The 22,788-nt window shown below is 38.5% G+C and overlaps 1 protein-coding gene across 5 annotated transcripts in view; it reads left to right on the top strand.

Moving 5' to 3' along the window:
- The window catches only part of SOX6 (SRY (sex determining region Y)-box 6), a 535,498-nt gene extending 512,947 nt beyond the window's left edge, over positions 1–22,551 (top strand). For 3 of the 5 annotated variants that reach the window (XM_011956276.1, XM_011956271.1, XM_011956275.1), the window contains 3 exons: positions 634–867; positions 3,431–3,647; positions 15,895–22,551. In XM_011956276.1, coding sequence (XP_011811666.1) covers positions 634–867; positions 3,431–3,647; positions 15,895–16,198 — 755 coding nt within the window. In that variant the 3' untranslated portion in view covers positions 16,199–22,551. The remainder of the gene's footprint in view (positions 1–633; positions 868–3,430; positions 3,648–15,894) is intronic. The other 2 variants (XM_011956274.1, XM_011956272.1) reach the window with 2 other exon arrangements.
- The last annotated feature ends 237 nt before the right edge of the window (positions 22,552–22,788 follow it).

Here is a 22,788-nt window from a genome sequence, read left to right as displayed (position 1 = left end):
TTACTCTCAACTGTGAGCTCCTTAGAAGCAGAGGCTGTTTTATTTACCAGGTCTCCTTAGCATCTGGCATAAAACCTAGGTTACAGTAATTGCTCAATTAATATTTTTCATAGAATTAATTCATTTAATCATGAAACATGTCAACATTGAAGGATGAATGGGATTTAGCATGAAGGAGTAGGAGAAGGGTCTTCTAGGCAGTGAGAAGAGCACAGGTGAACATAATATTGTGAAAAACAATTCTATTTGGGGTAAACATATAGAGTGGTTGTGATCTGGGGCAAATGAGTCTAAAATGACTGGTAAGAGCATGCTTTTGAAAAAGGAATTATAGCAGGAAAGTTTTCCATAACGTAATGTCATTCATTGCTCTATAATCACCTCCCATTTATTGTAGTAAATGTGGTAGGGTGTATAACACACACACAAAATTAATTCTTAGTGTGCCTTTGAGGGCTACATCAGAAGAGCCTGTAGAATTGTCCTTTGAACCTACCTTCTACTTCCAAGAAGTCACTTAGAAAAGAAGAGGAAGACCTGGGGAAAACAGCTGACCCAGGTGGCAAGCTGTGTGACATTATCCACAAAATAACACTTTCCATTCATCTTCTTCTTCCTGCCCTGACATTATAGGAAGTAAAGCAATGAATGGCTCTGCAGCTAAACTACAGCAGTATTATTGTTGGCCAACAGGAGGTGCCACTGTGGCTGAAGCACGAGTCTACAGGGACGCCCGCGGCCGTGCCAGCAGCGAGCCACACATCAAGCGACCAATGAATGCATTCATGGTTTGGGCAAAGGATGAGAGGAGGAAAATCCTTCAGGCCTTCCCCGACATGCATAACTCCAACATTAGCAAAATCTTAGGTAAGTGCAGCAGCGCAGCTAAAGCTGATGATCTCCCCCCGCGAGTCCCATGAGTGCCACCAGGGTGGGAAGCAGGGGCATAACTAGGATCCTAAGGGAGATTGTGGCGGGCACAAGTTAGACGAAGGTCAGACAGCTGCCGCAGGAGCCTTCGTCATCACATCTGCCTCCCCCACCCCATAACGTGGCATTTAGGTTTGGGAGTTATTATATCCACCAGGTGCCAGGGCAGGACTGGCTAAACACTTATTTTTAAGACAAAACTATTTATAGTATGTGTTAATACTGTGAATTTAGCAACTCTTGAGAGGTCACTGCTAAACAAGAATCATGGAGACAAGCTTTATCTCTTTTTACTGTGCAGTTCTCTTAAATTCATACGTTGCTATGAAGTACTCATAGACCCTACAGTTTTCTGTTTTAGTGTCCTTGGGTTTATATGTCCCACTGAAAGAATTCATCAAGGAATAGAAACACAAAATGGTGTGAAATTCATGGAGTGCAGAACCGTGCCTCTGATGATCACTTTAAAACTTGTAAAATAAATCTACAATTATTTTAATAGGACAGACTAGTTCAAATTTCATAGCAGTGAGCTGAACACATGAACCACAGGGCAAAGCCCAGTTTGTGGTAAATTGCCAGAGTGATTCTCTATTTCTCAGGATTAAACTCAAGCCTTGTTCTATTAGCGTAGAGCTTGCCTAGTGCAGATTGTACAGTTTGGAGTTATTGTGCTCAACATGTTAAACATATTTTATTCAACATGCAGCATTATAGTCAACATGTTTCCTCTTTAAAAAGGAAAAACACAGAAGGCTCTGTTCTACTTAAGCTGTCACGATGTGACAGAATCTCAAAGGAAGCCGTTTAAGAAGCTGAAAAACATTAGACTTAAACTGTGGCTTTAATTTTTTAAATGTTTTGTTCAAAAGTAATAAATATTTAACCTGAGTAAATATCAGTGATCTGGACATGCACAGATACACGTGTTTTGTCACTGTATAAATAGTTTAACTTGATTCTGAGGCATTTTGAGGCAGTGACCTCTAAGAAAAATTTAAAACATACATAAGATCAAATAGTGGTGAAATGTTAAAATATGTTTTTCTTTTTTTTCTTTTGATTTTCTAATTTCAAAATGGATACTAAATGTCACTACAATTAAGTGTGGTTTTCATTTTCAGAGCTTCAGAGTTACTCATAGGGATGTTATTCTTTTGAATTTAAATACCTTTCAAACCAGAATGTTCCTAAGACATACATTTTTTTTTTCTAGTTAAACGACATTGTAAAAAAAAAAAAAAAAAAAATCAGTGCTTCTCTGGCCTTACAGTTTTATATCTAACTTGAAGATTTTCTTATTTTTCTGCCCTTTTAGTAGCAATATGAGTAAGCTTTCAGATGGGCACAGAGCCTCTCTCTTTCCATTTTGGCAGCTATGGGGAATCTATATCATTTGTGTGCATTCTGTGAAAAAATTATTAAGAATATAGTAAGTATATTCATTAAAATGTAAAGTTTTAAGTGCAAGCATTTCAAGAGCACCAAGAATTCTTTGTTAATTGGGGCTTTAAGCTGCTGGAAACCAGCAGAACAGAGAGAAGCATATCTGCATAAACCTTCTACACAACTTTTGCACAACAATCAGGAAAGAGCAGGGATGGATGTGCTATTAAAGCAGACCAGGATATTGCTGGCTGCAGAGAATATTTGTACAACTTTTCCATTTGTTTATGTACGAAAAATCTCCACTGAAGAATAGCTAACATCCAGCCTGCACAGCTGTTACTGCTTTATTCACCAACGAGACACAAAAATGCAATTTGATACATGTAAAAAAACACATCCCCTCTTCATCAAGTGTTTAGATAATTCTTTATAAACAATATTAGAGAAGTGAATACTTATCCTTCTTCCTGTATAAACCATATTAAAATTTTTGTACTTTTATTGGTACAGCTTTGAATGAACATTTATAGTACTTGAAAATGGTATATATAATTCCAACGGTACCTTCCGGTTCTAAAGCTATAACTTCTTAAGTAGAGCTTAGGTTTTTTAATTACCTAGGCCATGGGAGACTTGTGCACAGTAGTTTTTCATATATGGAAGGATTTCAACATCTGACATCTTGTCAAAGGATAGTTGCACTAAAGATACTTGGAGTTTGGGAGATGTTTGAATTTCTAGGACAAAGAAAGCTTTTCCTGAGAATCCTGTCATGCTCAAAAGTATGCTTAGGAAGTTTAGCCTTTTAACCCTGTTGAGAGGATAGGCAGATGGATGGGGAAAGATCTTGGTGTAGGCGATGATCTTTAAGCAGCAAAGATATATTTTAAAATGTATAGTAGCATCAGTCTTAAACTATTGAGAGAAATAATACGAGAAAGTGTTATATGCTTTGTACTATAAGAGTATAGTTGGGCTAGCAAGTGCTGTGTGGTAATTGGAGCCACCCAGCACACAGATGAGAGAAGTGGTGGAAAGGTATATCTAGTTGTGTTTGCCTAGAATATGTTGCCTTGACCACTTGGGTACTTAAGGCTATTTTTATTTCTAGGATCTCGCTGGAAATCAATGTCCAACCAGGAGAAGCAACCTTATTATGAAGAGCAGGCCCGGCTAAGCAAGATCCACTTAGAGAAGTACCCAAACTATAAATACAAACCCCGACCGAAACGCACCTGCATTGTTGATGGCAAAAAGCTTCGGATTGGGGAGTATAAGCAACTGATGAGGTCTCGGAGACAGGAGATGAGGCAGTTCTTTACTGTGGGGTAAGTATTCCTGAATTTAGCCACCTGGGCTTTTCTTTTGCAGTAAGTAACTATAGGATGGCTACTGGCAGTATGTTTGGGAAGGAGATTAGGGAAAGAGGAGGTTGTGACATACTGAAGGGGCTTGGCCATGAGAATCTTTGCTGTGTCATAGGGGCACTGCCTTGCACCATGGCTTTTGCTCAAATCAAGCCAAACCTGGAAGAGCTCACTCCCAGCTGATCACCCCTGTCATTGTCTCCCAAGCCAGTTTAAGATGCTCAGTGCCCACACACAGAGTTTCTGCTGGTTTATTTAAGCAGACACACAGGGAGAAAAAATAAAAACTAACCTTAAGAAATCCCCAGAAGCTTTCCAGCTTCTCTGGGTGGTGCTTCTGACTCTAATCACAATAGTCTGCTTTTGTTGTGGGATCTACCACAAGATAATTGGCCTTGACATTGGTTAGAGGATCTCATTTTTGGGATAAGATCCAGAACTCCTGTTGCAGTAAATTATTCTGTGGTGGGAGCAGTAACAATGTGTATTTTCTTGCTTAAATCAGAAACTAGACATGCTTTTCATATCTTCAAGTCTGATTTCATGTCATTTTGTTTAAAAATTAGGTAATAGATTTCTGGTATAAATTTCGACTTGGCTGACTGGCTGTCTGCATTCAAAAGAGGCCCCTCATAACCACAGTAGTCAGGATAATTGGGGATGCAGATAACTGTAGATCCCAACATACCTAGACCTAGAAGCACAGCAGGGTGGCAAACCCAGAGGGCCATTTGAGGCACAGACCTGAAGCGGCTGGACTCAGAGTAGGGAAACACTTGGGAAAGAGCTTGAGAGAGAGAAGTGGAGTAAGCAAGAGGGAAGCTGCATTTGCTGTGAACTTGGAGGAGAACTGAGGAGCTGTGCTGTGCCAGGGAACTAAGAGAGCTTCACTTGAAGGTAGAAAAAGAGATACCTTAAAGGAGAAATAAAGAGCAGTTTACTTTTAAGGGCACTCAAGAGGTAACCCCATGGAACAAAAAGTTGGTTTCAGAGCATATGTTTAAAAGGAATAGTAAATAGAATAAGAAAACAAAGCCAATGAAAGTAGTCTGGGTCATGAATCTGTGCAATACACTGCAGCGTTTTGGGGAGGAGCGTGGGCTTTGGAGTTTGACTGCTGGGGTTCACATACCGACTGTGCCATCTATCTGGGCAAGTTATTTAACTTCTCTAACTTTTGTTTTCTCGTGTGTAAAATGAAACGAATAGTAGAAACTATATTGTATGATTGTTGAGAGGATTCAATGAGGCAACACTTTTAAAAGTACTTTATATAGTGCTTAATACAATATCAATAAAGGTGAACTCTAGCATTATCATTACTATTTAATATGTATTTCGTATCACAGAAAACCGTATTTTATATCACACCAGATGATCAGTGAATTTCTTTATACCATGGCAGAACCTTTTAGAGGTAGAGAGAAGCTTAAGCCACTTTATTATAAAAGATCCCAGTATGTTAACAAATGAAGACATGACAAAATAGGATTACCAAATTCCTCTATATTATAAATGTTGGTAATTTTAAAGATAATGCGTTTAACACTAAAAAGCGCAATGCGGTGTAATTGGGCTATTCAGATGATAATTAGAGGTTTCATGAAAAATACTAATTCATAGTCCACTTTAAGATTGTGTAATAAACATTCTCTTTTAATCCTGTTAGTACACCTCTAAGATTGTGTATAATCTCTTTTGAACAATCCAAAGTTTAAGTCTGAGACCTTTTGTGATTCCTGCCCTTGTCCTCAGTCATGTTCCTTGTGTGTATAGTGATACATAGCAGGGCTGTTTCGCCAGTCTGGGAGGCTACTAAAGGTACTGTTTTAATACCTTGATTTAATACTTATTTGAAAATATGAGTTGCAGTAATACTATTGAATTTAGTTCCCTTTGCTAAAAGGTACATTAAAACAGCTCTGGACCAAAATACCACAACAAGTACCAATGCATGTAAAATAAAAAACTAAAACAATTTAATAACATCTATTATTTATTGACTAGCATATACTAGGATTTTAGATATATAGTCCCATATTTCTCTAAATAAGATAAAGAAGTTGAGTTTTAGAGAGTTCTTGTGGCTACAGAAAGGTGATAAAGAGCAAAGGTTCAAATTCAGGTCTTGGTCCTCATCATGCCAAATGACTGAGGAACTGTCTTTACCATTTTGTCTCAAAATATGCCTCATGGCCCTATGTGCGCAGTCATGAGTGTGGCTGTGCCCTCTGAGCAAGAGCTCTTAGCACTTGGAGAAAATGAAGTCTCTGCTTGTGGTATATGGTGCATAAAAAAGAGCTTTGAAATTTAGAGACTAAGTATCCTGTTCTTGATAGTATAGGACAATCCTTTATGGAAGGATCGTTTTAGACTGCAGAATAGGGCTACTGAAGAGCAGGCAATGATCACAATGTCTTATTCTTTAATATCAATGCTGAGCATTTTCCTCTCTGCCCAGCTTTGATAATACTTGCTACATAGAGCCAGGTGTCATTTCTGCTTAAGGATTTTTATTCTCTTTTAAGTAGTTGTAGTTGATAGATTATTAATTTCCTGAGGTTTATCTTTGGCAATTGATCTTTATTAGATATGAGGTTATTACAAGAGTTGAGCAAAAAACAAACAAAAATTCAAATATTGCTATTGATGTCTTGATGGAATGGGGTGAGATCAATTTTTATAGCTGATTTTGAAAGGGCATGCATAACTTTCAAGCCAATAAAAATGCATATACTGCTCAACATTTTCATGCATTTTACTGACTACACAACTGTGGCTGATGAGTTAGATTTTTTTTTATTACTTAGCTATTATGAAATGAATTTATCAATAATATGGAATGGAGCAAAGTTAGCTCTTGCCTTGGTTTTAACCTCTTCAGTTTGCAGAGTATCGAAATGTTGTAATAATCCAGATAAGAGTACTATTAATGTAGAAGGACTATTCATTAGGGTACATATAGCTACAATGATGTCTTCACAAGAACTGTGACCAAATATACTGCCATTTATTTGAAACTTATTTGGTAATTTACCTATGAACTCATAGAGAATTATGCAGGTACATTCAGCCCTCCATATGTGTGTGAATTCAACCAATTTTGGATCAAAAATTTTTTTTAAAAAATTCCAGAAAATGTTACATTATTGCTAAAGTACACTATGTAGTTAGGTCTACAGTGTTTGCATCTGTATGGAACATCTACAGACTTTTTTTTTCTTGCATTTATTTCCTAAACAATTCAGTATAAAAAGTGTTTACATGACATTTATATTTTATTAGCTATTACAAATAATGAGATTGTTTAAAGTATATGGGGAATGTGTGTAGGTTATATGCAAATACTATACCACTTTATAAAAGGGACTTGAGCATCCTCAGATTTTGTTATCTGTGGGGGGTCCTGGAAACAATTCCCCATGATACTGATATAAAACTAGTATAAAATATTAAATTTGGGTCTACTTTTTTAGCAATGATAAAGATAAATTATTGAATACTTACTGTGTGCTATGTACTCTGCCAAGTGGATTATACAGATTATTGCAAATAATTTGCAAGATATGGAATATCATTCCCACTATACAATTGAAAAATGCAATATTCAGAGATGTTAAATAATTTGTCTAAAGCCACACAGCTAGTAAATGGCTGAGCTGAGATATAAACCAGGTTTATGTGAATGTGAAACATATGTCCCTTTTACCAAAGGCCATTGGTAAGGACATGACATTACACACAGGTGGTATAGTGGAGTGGTTAAGAGCATCAATTCTGGAGTCAGACTAGTCTGGCTCAAATACTAGATCTGCACCTTCTTGGCTGTAGGAAGTAATACATGACAGTCTTTATCCATCTGAACTCTTCCCTTGCCCTTGGGAAACATTTATTCCTCTCTACTCCAGTTTCCTCATATGTAGAATGAGAATGACAATACCAATGACATATGCAGGACTCTTCTTGAAGACTGAGTAACTTACTATTTGTAAAGTGCTTAGAACATTGCCTGGCATATGAAAAGCTTTAAATTCAAGTAAATATTATTATTCCAGAAAAATAATACTATGTGCCAAGTATATATTCTATGTTATATTAAAATAATTATTTTAGTGCCTTGTATTATAAGTGATTTGAACATTTGCCATTTTAATCTTAAAGAGGTTGAATCAATCCTATTTAAGACACTTATAAAATACAATTATATTAGCATAGATTAGCCATACTCTTTTAAGTATTGTCCTCATGTAAGGACCCTGGATTAGAACATTCAATAGGTAAAGTGAACAGATTAATATTATTTCTGTTCCTTCCTGCAATATCAGCTACAGAGATATGTGACGTATAGGCTTATCTCCTAATGAAACAGACTTCCTTGTCTTTATTTATACACTTTGAAGGGTCTGAAGGATCAGCAAACAATGGGGCTTTGCCAGCATAAATATGTAGTTACTTTGTAATTGGGAAAGCTAGATTACACTCCAGAAATATTCCTGTAATTTTGAAGTCATGTAGCAATGGTGGGCTCTATCAGGGCCAGGTTTTACTCTTTACTTAGACTGGGAGGAAGAGTTCTTAAGTATCTCTGTTCATATCAACTCATGTATATACTTTTACAAACATCCACAAATGTTGTTTTGCTGTGCACATTCATTATTTGCAAAGCCCAATACCTGCCAGCTATTCCTGTTTGTGAAATCTGCAGTGTTTGAATTTTGACTTTGAAATTGATCTATAAAGGAAGGAAAAAATGTTTTTTAGGAAAGTAATTTCTGATAGACAAAGCTTGAGCCTGCTGGCTGGATTTCTTATTTTGTTCATTGATTTGTTAGTCAATTGGTAAGGGCCTCTTTGAAACCAGCTATGTGTCCAACACTTTGCTATATTAATATGGTACATGAGGCATTATTTCTGTACACATGAGTTTCAGAAAATTCTATAGTTGGAGAAGCCAGATACATATATGAATAGATTAGCATATAATAGTGTGTTATACACACACATACACACACAAGACATGGCACAACACTGCATATAACATTTTATGAACTACTAATCTTCATTTTGTAGACAAGAGCAAATAAACCTCAGAGGAAGAGAGATTATTATGCATTATGGGCAAGCATGGGGCATTCTTGAGGAAGGAACTTGAAGTTTGGGTTGGTCAGACTTACGGGAAGTAGATTCCTGCTTTAGCATGGAGGAGAGCATGAACACATGGGGGAAAATGTGGATATATTCAATGGTTAAAAAAAAGGAAGTAGCCTAAGGCTTTTTCCTGGCAGTAAAGGAAACATAAGATGGGTAGGGTGGGGCAAGATTTTGGAAGCCATTGAAAGCCAGGTTTCTTCAACTGTAATTAGCTATGCACAGTTAGTTGTTTTTTAGTCTCTTTTTATGCTGATAATGATAGTAAGAGAGCAAGATCAGTGTGATGGTTAGATTCTGATTTTGCATCCACAGAATTAGTTGCAACATAGAAGGGGCCTCAGACGTTATATACTTCAAACCATTGTAGGAGTCTTCCCTAAGTTCTACTTGAACTCTTCCAGGGGTAGAGAGCTCACTGCTTCCCAAGGGAGCTAGTTCCTTTGTGGAACATTTCCTAATGCTAGCAAGTTTTCTTTTCTGTTAATTAAGCCATAATCTGCCTTCCTGCTACTTTGCAGGTTGGTTTTAATCTTCTTTCGTGTCTCCTAGAACAAATCTTCCCTTTGTTTATGAGAATAGCCATTCAAGCATCTAAAGATGGTTATTTTCATACAGCTATTCTCATTACATCTTTTCTTCCTTGGAATAGATTACATAGGATTTTCATTTGTTTTTCTCTCACTCATTCATTCATTCATCCTATATATTTAACAGATATTTACTGAGTTCCTCCTATGTTACAAGCAGTCTGAGTTCTGGAACTATGTCAGTGAAAATTTTTGTCTCTTGAAGCTTATATTCTAGTGATAGAAGTCAAACAAATAACAAACAAACAAATAAATAAATAATAGTGAGAAGTGCCTTAAACAAAGTAAAGTAAGGAAAAGGGTAGGAAGTTTCAGCATATAGGGTGCAATTTTAAATAGGGTGGTCATGGAAAACCTCACTGAGAAGGCAACATTGGAACAAAGGCCTGAGTAGGTAAGGGAGCAAGCTGTGCAGATATCTGGGAAATGTAGGCAGAGAGAACAGCAACTGCAAAGGTTTTGAGGAAAGATTGTGCCTAGTTTGTTCCAAGAAGAAATAAAGAGACCAGAATGACAGGAGCAAAGTGAGTAGGTAGGAAGAGTAATAGAAAAGACTTGTAAGCCATAGTCTTCATAACAAGGAACCAAGTTATGAAAAGACTTGTAAGACATTGTGAAGAGTTTGTATTTGACCCTGAGTGAGATGGAAGGGCATTGATGAGTTTTAAGCAGAGGAATGCTTTCATATGACTTAGGTTTTGAAAGGATCACTCTATCTGCTATGTTGAGAATTTTCTGAAGGGAGAATGGCCTGTAGCAAGGAAGCCAGTCTCTTACAATAAACCAGATTGGAGTTGATGGTGGTTTGTTCCAGGTTTGTAGGGGTGGAGGTGGTAATAAGTAGATGGGTTCTAGATGTGTTCCTGAAGAAGAAACAATAGGATTTGCTGATCAATTGGATACAGGGTTTGAAAGAAATACAGTTATCATAGATTGGCTTGTTCAGCTGGAAGGACGAAGTAATCATTAGCCAAGAATAGGATGGCCATGACAGGGGCAGGTATGTGGGAGAATGATCAGGACTTTAAATTTTGCACCTATGAGATTGAGACAGCACTTAGACATCCAAATCAAATAAGCAGTTTTATATATATATATATATATATATATATATATATATATATATGAGTCTAGAATTTAGGAGCGAGAGGCTTTCTGGAGATATAAATTGGGAAGTTGTCAGCATATAGATAATATTTAAAGCCATGGAATTAGATGAAATCACCAAGGGAATAAATTTAGATAGAGAAGAGAAGAAGTCCAAGGACTGAATCCGTGGGCACTTCGGTGCTTAGATGGCAGGGAGATGGGAACTTAGAAGGAGCAGCCAATGAGATAGGAGGAAGACCAGGAGGGTGCGGCATCTGAGACAACAAGTGAATAAAATGTTTTAGCAAGGAGAAAATGATCAACTATATCAAATGCTGCCCGTGTTATAGATCTGGGTAACATGCGGACCAAGAACTGACTTTTGGATTTAACAATATGAAGATTATTGATGGTGTGACCTTCATAAGCTCTGTTTCAGTGGCGTACTGGGAGTGATTGAAGTGGGTTTAAGAAAGAATTGAGTAGAAGAAATGAAGAAAGACAACGTTTTAAAGAGTTTTGCTTTAAAGGACATCAAAGAAATGGAGCAAGAGCTGGAGGGGGACATGTGCCAAGAGAGAGGTTTTTGGTTTTGTTTTTTATGGTATGAGTGATTATAGCATCTTTGCTGGGAATTCTATACAGAATTAATGATTCAGATGGGAGAGACAATTGTTGGAGAGATATCTTTAGCAAACAAGAACAGATAGTTTCAGTGCACAAGCAGAGGGGTTAGCCTTATATTGGATTATGAGCTGATTCAAAATATAGGAAGGCAGGCAGAGAATGGGGCACAGATACAGGGAGGCCTGTCAATGTGACAGTGGGAGTTTGTGAAAAGTTTCTTCTGATTGCTTCTAATTTCTCCATGAAATGGAAAGCCAGGCCATTAGCTTGGAGTGAGAAACAGGGAGAAGAAGTTGGATATTTGAGGAAAGTTAAGAAGGTAGGAAGTAATTGTCTAGGAGGCTAAAAGAAGGAGTGGGCTAGGACAATGTGCAATATGATGGCTGAACAGCACCAGAGGCCTGTTTGAAGTACAGGATTGTAAATTTAGAGACTAGTAAGTATGGCAGCGTATTTTCTCCAGCCAAGTTCAGCTGTGTGGCTAAACAGAGTAGGCAGAGAGTTAGACTGAACGAAAGTTGGAGTTTTGCTATGTGAGAGAATGAAGAGTGTCTGCGAGGGAGTGAGTAACCATGGAATTGGAACTGGGTAAAGAGGTAAGTGGGGGCACAAGCAGGGAGAAGCTCAAGTAACTGAGGGCAGTGAAGGTGGGTTGAAGGGTCAGGAAACCGTAGCTCCTCAGAGGGAATGGGGAGTGAAATCATAAACTGGGCACTAGAGGTAGAAAACTAGAAAAATAAGGTATGGTGGTTACAGAGTGGGATATTTAAAATTGAGATTAGGGAGGAGTGACAGATGAAAAAGACAAGGTCCACTGTATGACAAAAGAGCAAGCAACTAAGATAGGGAGGGACCCAGATTATCACAGTGGAGGGGAGGTCACACTAAGATAGCCAGGTGTTAGAATGAACATCTACAGAGATAGCAAAGTCATCAAGGATCATGGCAGAGGTTATGTTGAAGAGACAGCAACAGTGAGCCAGGAGCTAACATCTTTTAGGAATGAGGGGGACTGATCAGGCAGTGGGTAGATAAAGGTATGAGTGGGTGATGTAGTCTGGTGACATGAGATTCAAAGATGAGATTTTTAGGATGGAGGGATTAAAAAGTAGGTTGGAAGAGGCAATGAGGAGCTAGGAAGGGAACTACCCCACCTCCAGGCCCATTCATGTGAGGGGCACGGGAAGCAAATAACCAACTCTTCCAAGGCCCTTAGGGAGACTCATGGCCTAGAGAGAGAGCCAAGTTTCAGTTAGAGCAAGAAGGTGAGTCAGTAAGGACTAACAGTTGAGTTCCAGAGGGTATAATGGAAATATTTCAGAAATTAGAGAAAGGAGGGAGTTAGGGTTAGAGAAAGGGTTATACAGAACCAAATGTTATTCTTTGGGTACTTTTTCCTTTTTAAACATTTCTTAGAAGATGTCAACATTTTCCCATCTCAGATGCCCTTCTCTACGTTCTGCGGTAAAGAGGAAGTCCTCTCCTGGCCAGGCTTGTGAACTAGAGTATTGTTTGACAATTAACCGCCAATTCCAAATGGCTCCTGTGGGCCGGCACTCATGGAGAGTCCAGAGAATTACCTTGTCATTTCCTTGGTGCTCCCCCAGACCTAGGACATGCTTGCTCTCTGTGAGGTTTACACCAGCTTCCCAAAGGAGAAAAGGAAAGGGAATTAACATTTTCATCTACTCTGTAATGTAATGCTTTGCATATATGTTCTTACTTAATCTTCACAGTCCTGTCAAATGTGATTGTTCTAATTTATAGATGAGGAGAGGCAATGTCGGTGATAATAACTAGCCTGCCCAAGATCACACAGCCAGTAACTGGTGCAGCTGGGATTTAAACCCAAGCCAATCTGACTCCAAAACCTGAGCTCTTTGCACCATACCACATGACCTTCTTCCCAGAAGGCTTGGAGAGGCAAAAATCATCTCTCACAGGAATAAGTTCTCACTCTAGCATTTATGTACAACCTCGAACAGTTGTATGTGAATGTGAGACCCTTACCAGAGCTGGACTCCCTTCATTTCCTCCAGGTGGGGAGTAACCCCTGGGTTTTTACCCTCACTGGCTTTTAGCACTGTCTGGGGGCTTAAAACAGCCATACCTATCTCTCCACTCCCAGGACTAGGCTTTTGAATATCATGTGTCTCACTCTCACTCTAGAAAGTAAATTGTACAGATGTTTTATTTGCTTGTTTATTTATTTTTAGCATTCCATTACCAGCTTAAAGTCCAAATACTCTGAACTATGTGGAGCCCAGTGTAGAAGATTTCAATTCCGATTTAAATTGCTAAGTATTTTTCTGATAGTGTGAGCTTGCCTTTCTCGCCCTGATCTCGATATGTACTAGAGAATTTGTGACATGGTGAAGGTTCAACTCCTGATTATGGTACTTGCGTGGCCTTGACCAAACAGCTTGAATTTTCTGAACCTTAATTGGTCACTTTATGTATAAAAGAGAGAAAATGATACCTAACTCTCTGGCTTATTATGAGGATTCAAGAAGATAATGTAAAAACACCTAAATATAGTTCCCAGCGCATAATATGAACTCAATTTAAATTTATTCAGTAGACCTATTGATATAGATATTCTATATCTATATCAGATATAGATAAAAATACTGCAAAAAGTGACCATCTATTCTTTGTGAAAAGAAAACGAATCATTTGATAGTTTGTTTTTATGCAGAGTTTATATTATAGATCAGCTTGCCAAATTGGGAAATCTGTAAAATGGGTTAACATTGCAGTAAAAGCTTTCACTCTACACTCATAATGTGATTAAGGCAAAAATATTTTATTGCAGTTATTCAAATTCAGTAAAAAAAATTAATGAGGCATTCACTATCTTGGTAAGGTTAGCATAAAATTTAATTTGTGTTAATTTGCCCAAAACTTAGGAAGCCAGAAGTATACTGTTTTAAAATTTGATTCAATAAGAGGGAAACTAATATTCTATATGATGCTTCTATACATTGATTTAGATTCCTCTATTATCTGTTTCCTTCAGGCAACCAAAAAAACTCACCATGAGAATCATAAAAACTGGATCCATGTCAAGTGCTTAGTGTCAGCTAGGTGCTGACAGGCTCTATAGAAGTCAGGCATTTTTATGATATACAGTGAGCTTAGTGTATCTGTAGATTGAATATCTATAAAGGAAAGAGTGATGGGATTCAAGTCAGCCAATGGCTTAGATTCACATTCTGGCTCTGCTGGTTATTGAATGCAGGGCTTGAAGCAAGGTCTGATTTTCTTCATCTGGAAATGGAAGAAATAGTAACTTATGGGGTCATGATGTTAATTGGGTGAGTTGGTTTACCTGAAAATATTTTATATGTTATGTTAGGGATATGATATACCTTGTGGTGATTAAAAGAGGTTGCTAAATTCAGCGTGAACAGATATCTTACAACGTGTTTCTAAACCATCTCCATCTCTTCTCCCTCTGCCAGGCTGGAGGGTGTGGAGGTCTTTGTGAGAAAATTATGTTCCTCTGGACATGTCAAAGAATGGCAAGTAGCTAAGCTACTTCTTCATAGATTCAGGGTATTTTCCTGTTTAAGTGAGATGGATAGAAAGTTTCAGTGATAATGTGTAGGGTAAGTAAGAATTGTCCAAGTGATAATTGACCTGAAGTCATGAGTACAAAAAGTGGAAGGACCTTCCAGAACTTCCCTAACCCCGGCTCTTATAAATATGTGGAAATTGAGGCTCCAAAAGGATAGTTACAATGACCATTTGAAACAAATTTTGACTATAATTTACGATCCATAAAAGATTGAGAAACTTCTGGTGAATATTGCATATGTGAAAATAATATTTTAGCCACAGTCTCTAAGTTAGTTGGATCTTTCATTCCTGTGTACCAGTTATAATGCCCTAAGTGAAGTTGAGAGACAGTAGTCATGTCTCCCTGCAGGAAGAGATTGACCTCCACAAAGGATCTGTTAAGTTTATTTAAACTAGGGTAACATTATGGAGGAGTGAACTGGTGTCCAGGCCTTGCCACCCTCTGGCATCTAGGGTGAGGCAGCGTATCTGGTGTCTACTCTGCAACTCTACTCTGTTGAGTTGCAGAGCTCTCACTGCTCTTTACTCTCGACTCTCTTAATCCCAGCCCCAGTTCCAGCCCAGGGCCTCAGCGGTAATGACATCCAAGATGATCCTTCCACAGGGATTCTTCCTAACAAGTTCAGCCGTGGAAATATGTAGACATTTACATGAATAACAAATAAATGCTTTGCTAAATCTCACTCTTTGGGACATGCTAGGTTCCTTCTCTTCTTGATTTATACAGTTCTCAAACCAAGGTGAAGACACAAACCTGCTTAATAGTGTCATTATAATATGTTTCATGCCACTAGTCTAATTTTCAAAATGTGCTGGGAGATCTTCAAAAATTATCTCACATGTAACTTTGCGAAATTCACTACATCATTTGTTCCTAATGCCAGGTGTTATCCAAGTTTTGCATATTTACCAAGTTAAAAGAACCCTGCCTTTATGTTGCAAAATCGTCAGTAAATTGCTCCATCATATTGGTTTAACCCTTAACATAGCATCAAGGAGATTTTCAGGACTCCTCCAGGGAACAACTTTGTCACATTTTATTTGCTTAGAATGTTATTTAACATTTATTTAGGGCTCGCTTTGGAAAGTGTAGGGGTTAAATTCCAGTGCCGTACATAGCACATATACAGATATTTCTCCCTTGTCTTATTTTGTTTTTTGAATCTATGTAGGCAACAGCCTCAGATTCCAATCACCACAGGAACAGGTGTTGTGTATCCTGGTGCTATCACTATGGCAACTACCACACCATCGCCTCAGATGACATCTGACTGCTCTAGCACCTCGGCCAGCCCGGAGCCCAGCCTCCCGGTCATCCAGAGCACTTATGGTATGAAGACAGATGGCGGAAGCCTAGCTGGAAATGAAATGATTAATGGAGAGGATGAAATGGAAATGTATGATGACTATGAAGATGACCCCAAATCAGACTATAGCAGTGAAAATGAAGCCCCGGAGGCTGTCAGTGCCAACTGAGGAGTTTTTGTTTGCTGAATTAAAGTACTCTGACATTTCACCCCCCTCCCCAACAAAAAGTTATTAAAGAGCCCGCATGCATTTGTGGCTCCACAATTACATCAGCAGAATGGTCTTAATTGTTTCATAAAGTGTGAGACAGATTAAGTTTTCCCTGATTTTTCATGAACTTGAGTTTTTTGTCGTTATTGTTATTGTTGTTGTTGTTTTTTTTAATTTAGGTGAAGACATATTAAATATGAGACACCAGGACTTGAAACTTATCTCAACCCGTAGATGTCTTACAAGTCTTATATTTTTGTCTTACTTTTTTTTTCTTTTGGATGTTGATAAAGGTTTAAGTTACTGTTTTAGATGGGGTTAAACATTCTCACTCAGGTATGCTGTGCCGGCCTACAGGTTGTGAATGTGTTTTTATTCTGAATTATTTTAGTAAACAACTGAGGATTTCATATTGTGAAACAGAACAAGTCCACGGCGTGTGCAGCTGCATGTAGAGCATATTCAAAAGGCCTCGGAATTCCAATTTTCCATGTGTAGAGTTAAACTTTGAATGTGCCAAACTTTTTCATAACTTTTGAATCTTAATATTTTGAAAGTCTTAAAGGAGACACTGCAAAGTCTTAGACAATCTTTGGCATCTTAAAATAAAATAGCAAACCAACTTTTTTTTCCAGAAAATGGTAAAGTACTCAGGAATCTGGAGACAAGATATTGTAAGGAATGAACAAGGTTGCCACAGTGCATGGACCCAATTGTGTTTGCCTGTTGACGTGCCATCAGTGTGTGATGTGGTGTATGACGTACACACACCAGAGCGACCGCCACACCAGATATCGACCGAGTGGTCTTCTCTGCCTGAGACCACCTCTCACTACATCCATTATCCCTTTGCCTTTAACCCTGACATTCAGTCTTAACACATTTTCTCTTAAATAATTTATTCATTCCAGAATGTCAAGGGTCCACTTACTATTTATTTTTTTAAAATTGTTGGTGGCATTAATTTAATAATTCTTGTTTTTCACCTTCTTTCCCCAAAGAACTTTTCAGTCCTTTTCACCTCCTTCTCCTGTGTACATAGTGATTTTATGTCCCCAGAACGCCTGGAAGCATTTCTGAAACCAAGATATTATTAAAAACCTATTATTGTTTTTAATCATGAGTATATATCTGGCTGCAGGGCTGTGTATTGGGATATAGGTATATAGTCTTACACTTAAACAGGTATGCCCCTGAGGTTCACTGTGACCTCAACTCTTTTGCCAGAATTTTCCCCTAATTCAGTTCACAAGTGGTAGGGTCTGCATCAGTGGCATTTCCCCCTGAATTCCATTCAGCAGCAAGGGTCAACAGTGGTGACTGCCAGGCAGGAGAGGCCTGTGACCAAACCTGAAGCCCAAGGCTTGTGGGCCATGCAGGAATCTCAGTGAAGCTGTCATGGGCTAGCATCTTTACGGTGAGTTGCCTTGTCCCAGCTGGCACATCCAGGGAGTTCATTGCAAAATCCCCAGGATGCAAGAAGCCACATGACAGCCTCAGAGCAAAGATGGTGGCAAATAGTCGTGATACATCTAGAAAATGAAAGAAAACCATAAGGGAGGAGAAGGAGGGGAATACATTCCCTATATGGGATGTTCCTACTGTTAACTCTGGGGAACAGATAGCTCTGGGGGCAGCAGATGAGTTCCTCTGGCTGACTCTCTATCCGTGGCCACATGGGGATATGCCTACGTGTGAACAAGATGAACTGCATTTGTCACACAAGGATTTCTTTGGAGACATGCTGCTGGGGTGGGAAGCAGTGAGGTTTTATTCCTCATCTCCTAACTACAGGGAGTTCTGCTATGCCATTTTGCCCTTCCTGAAACCAGGACAGGTTGCCTATTGGGGGTCTTCACCCAGAGAGGTTTAATGGGAGAATATCAGTGAATGGGATAGTTCACCTCACAGGACAACCCAGAATCTGATCACCAGGACATAGGAACAGCCCCATCAGATTTCTTGAGCCATTTTGTCACTTGGAAGAAAATAATGTACCTTTGTATTTATTTAAGAGTGCTCAAGGCCTAATAGCAATAAACAGGTCTAGCCAAGAAATTACCAGCTATTCCATTAGCTGGGAGTGCTCTCTATAAGCTGATTAAGGTACTGATAGGAACACTTTGTTATTCATGTTGGTTGGGGATTAGAAATTTGTTTTTGTACATTTATTTCAAATGAGGAGGAGGTCATTTTTTTCTCAAAAATTGAGTATTTATTATTGTCTTACTGATTTCTTTGATTATATACCTCTCCTCCTCAGTTCATTCTTGTGTGTTTTTTTTCTTTCTTTTTGGCTTTTGCTTTTGCTCTCTCTCACTTCTTTCTTATTTTGTTGCATTGGTAGAGTGTTGTATGGCTAGCATTGTATTGTATGTAATTAATTTTGCACAAAGGCAAACATTTAGCATAGTAGGTTAATTTTTTTTGTTTTTATGACCATGCCAAAATAATATTCTGGGCTGGTGGAGAACAAAGGACTGTTCTTTAGGACTGAAACTTGATTTTGCTCGTAGTAAGTAAAAAAAAAAAAAAACAACAAAAAACACACACACTCACAGATGTTGTTTCGTAAGTGTTATAAGCACTGGATATAAATGGTATTTTTTATCACTTCTGACTAATGTGAAACTGTTGTACGAAAACTACATGAACAAAAGTCATCTGTTTCGACTCGTGTGGGCTTGCCTCACAGTTGCCGGATTTGAGTCATTTTTATGTCTTGTTATTTCATTTATTTATGCAAAATACATGTGTGTATGAACACTTTGTTTTAGCTCCAGCTCTGCCTCAGTACTGGGGTTCAGTTACTTTTAGCCATGTTCTTAAAAATGAAAGGCTATTCAGGAATGATCTGATTGTAAACGTCTCTTTCATTGGATCAAACAGTAATGCTGTATTTGAATCTAAATTTTGTGTATAAGCAGTTTATTTATTAGCCAAGTTTGGCTCTAAATATTCATGGAAATTAAGAATGACAATCATAAGGATCACTTCATTTTATTTTCAGTGGGGCTTAAACAAAGTTTTTATGACTTTACCATCTCATTTTAGATTTTTCTAATGTGTAAATATAACATAGAAATAGAATTTATTTTTGGTTCATGAATACTTAGTGAGATATAAGTTATGTATTTCCTTTTTGTTCTCTATCCGTAGATGTTGGTCCAAACTGAAAGTTGATGAGTCACTGTGCCTCTCGGGGTAGTGAGTTATCAGCTACAGTGAGTGAGAGAGCAGTGTTCGGCCTGCAGCCGGGACAGCAAAATGCTTCACCAGGGTTCTCATGCAGTTCAGAATCCACTGTCCACAGATCCAGACATTTCCCTTTTTTCTTACAGAAAGTTGATGATTGGACATACTAAATTTCCGCTACGGTTAGGAGACAGTTTGCTTTGTGAGTCCACATAAATCTTCTAAGATAGTTCTGTGACCATTTAATAGCAAGAAACATGAATGCCATTACAAAGGCAAAAATCCACCTCTGAGATTGGCCATTAATAAAAGTCCCACCATGTCAGTTTAGATTCAAGAATGTTAAGCAACTTTGTTTTTGCGATGCTCCCTATTTCATAGTATCTTCAGATCAAAGATAAAAATTATCTCCATTCTGTTAAAGAACTTACAGGATCAGAGCTCTCCTTGTCACTTAGAATTGGGACACTGCCAGACAATCCTCTCCTAAAAAAAAAAAAAAAAAAAAAGCCATATGGAATGGAAGGAAAAGGAGAAAAGAAGGAAGAAAGGAAAAAAGAAGGAAGGGAGAGAGAAAGAAAAGGTCGCTTTGCAGATATGAGCCGCCAGGCTGACAACTTTTCAATTTCATTGGCAGATATGAAGCAGTGTCTTTTCCAGGAAGGTACGGAAGCTTTGTTGTTTTCACACATATCCAGCTCAGCCTTTTAGAAGCACATCAGTTTGCTTCATTAGGTATTTGATACTCTCCAGCCTTGTCCTTAGGCCTGATTTGATTTGCCAGGGTCCTGACACCAAAGCCCAGGCCAAGTTCTAAATTCAGGTGTGGGCTCACAGTGCTATTGAGCTTGTCGAATTCTGGCCTCCCCTGAACATTAGCCCCACTGGAGCCTGAGGGTGTTTGAAAAGGGCGTGATCACTCTAGGGCTGAAATTAAAAGCTGCTTTCTTTTCTTTCGGAAGCCAGGCTGCTTCTTCGGAGCACACCCTCCTTAGCCAGGAGCACAGGCACTAGCTGAAAGCACGGATTGTTTTGGGAAAGCCCATTTACCCTCAGTAGGAAGGCAGCCTGGTCACTTGAACAGCACAGCTGAGGCTGCTTCTCTCAATTTACTCATTTTGCAAAGAATTGACCTCTACCAACTCATTAGGGAGAGGAAAAAGAATCACTTAGTAATTTTAAATCACATGAGAAGTCCTGTACCAAGTGCCAACAACTGCAAAGAAATGCAGCTAGAGGAATGTATTGAAATTGTTACTGGGTCTTCCTTTTTAATGAGAAAATGACAAAAATAGTTGCTGTAGCCCTGCCTGTGTACACGTTTGTCTAAGAATTGAGTTGGCACTTAAGCTCACTTCTCAAAGTATAATAATATTGTATGACCTCATTTGTCCTTTCACAAAAGCACTTGCATCATTTCCTTAAGTCATCTGCTCCCTGACATGTTTTCTTCCCTAATAAACAACTTCTGTTATTCCTGCCGACGATGTTCTGTTTCTGATGCCATATCCTATTGAGCGTTCCCCTGTATTAATATCATTGAAAGTATTGATATGCAAACACATTTCCTTTTCATCCCCATTCTGTCTTTCCCTTTGGGGACAGATTGCTTTCCAAAAACTCATGAACAAGTATTTGGAATGCTGGTACCTTTGGGGCAGAGGTAAGGGTGGGCGGGATGGGGGCAGAAAGGTAATGCTTAATGCAGATACTCTTCTAATCAGTGTCCATGGCAGTATGAACGCTTGAAGAAAACTCAGTGACATATCTTGCTCAGTAGATTCTTGTTCCTGAAGAACCACAAGCATAAAGTGAGGCCTCAGTGCTGGTGCTCTTGGAGTATGGGGAATGTGCAAATATTTAACTGTTTTGTATGCTGCACATTGCAGGTCTGCTCATGTGCATTCTCCCTTTGTCTTCTTTTGTCATATGTGTTTTTGCTTTTTTGAAAGTGCAGTCTTTATTGTACCCTCCTGCAGCTTGTAGCAAATTAGAATGCTTAGCATTTATGTTCATTCATTATTGTATTTGCCATGTAAAATTTTTATTACCTTAGACAAGCTTATAAGCTGTTACTACATAACTTATCTTACTGTAACTCTTTTATTTCCCCCAACGTTGTAATTTGTTTGTGATGTATATTGTGAAATTGTATTCTATGTTAATTTAATCAGCACAATTCACTGACATGCTGGACTGACATGCTGGCTGCTGTTTCAAAGTGTAAAGTTTGTGTAGGGCTGTTGGGACAACTGCAACTCTGTTGTCAAGGTACTGTGCTTTGGTTCCTATAGCAACACTGGGTGTGGCCCTTGAATTACTAAGGGCATTTAATACATCCTGGAGCAAAATTTTAACTGCAGATTTTCTTTGTAGAAATTCTATGTATAATGCAGGTACCTACTTGGCCCATGGCTGGTAACTATTTGGGCAATTAGAAAAAAAGAAAAAAACATAAAAACTAGTGTCTATTGCTGCTTTGAATATGTTTGAAAGTCTGAAAATGTAAATAGTTTATCAAAAAAAAATCTTGTACAGTCCAGTGTAAAGTTTTTAAATGACCTTAAGGGTTGCCATCACATCTTTCTCACACTCTCCTCTTGATAATAATAATAATAAAAAGTTTGCTAAGGATTAAAGAAATGGGAAAAAAAATCTCTTCAAATTTATAAGAATGAATCATTGTTCTTAGCTTTGTGGCATACACAAACTTCTTGGATTTCATTGTGCAGTATTGATGTGAGATAAAGCTCAACATTGAATAATCTTTCAGTGGTACTTTTCAAAGTCTTCCCCTCCTCTGCCTCATAATTAAGGGAAAAGACAAATTGAAAGATACACTGTCTTTATCTATCCTGGTGTATGTTGGCACCTTAGCTACTTTTGTTTTTCCTTTTTGCACAAGGTGCTTTCCTGATATGTTCAACATGCCATCTTTGGGTGATAATGTATATGCCGTGATGGGGCTCAGGCCCCTAAGGGGAGTGTCTATAAGAACTGCCTATTTATGCTCATTTACCTCAAGACTGTCCTCTCTACCCTAATCTAGTTGTCATCACTCCATCTTTTGTACTGCTGTTGACACTTACAAATTAAAGATAAATTTTGTTTTATGACCTCTGTGTATGGCCTTGTCTGTGCCCTGCCAAGTATCCCCACCACGGAGCCCCAGCCAGTCCTGAATGTGCCACCCTCTTGCTGCTGGAGCCTGCAGAGCTTTCCTGCCCTCTGTCATTGCTTCTGCCTGGCCCAAAGGTGGGTCTCCGAAAGCCATGGAACCCCTTAGCCTGGAAAGACTTACTTGCTCTTTTCATTGTGGAGCACACCTGGCTGCAGCAGGAAATACTTGTGGA

Source organism: Colobus angolensis, unplaced genomic scaffold (genome assembly GCF_000951035.1).
Source record: "Colobus angolensis palliatus isolate OR3802 unplaced genomic scaffold, Cang.pa_1.0 Scaffold412, whole genome shotgun sequence".
NCBI lineage: Eukaryota > Metazoa > Chordata > Mammalia > Primates > Cercopithecidae > Colobus > Colobus angolensis.
Note: the sequence above shows the minus strand (reverse complement) of the source record. Positions and strands in the feature narration are given on the sequence as shown.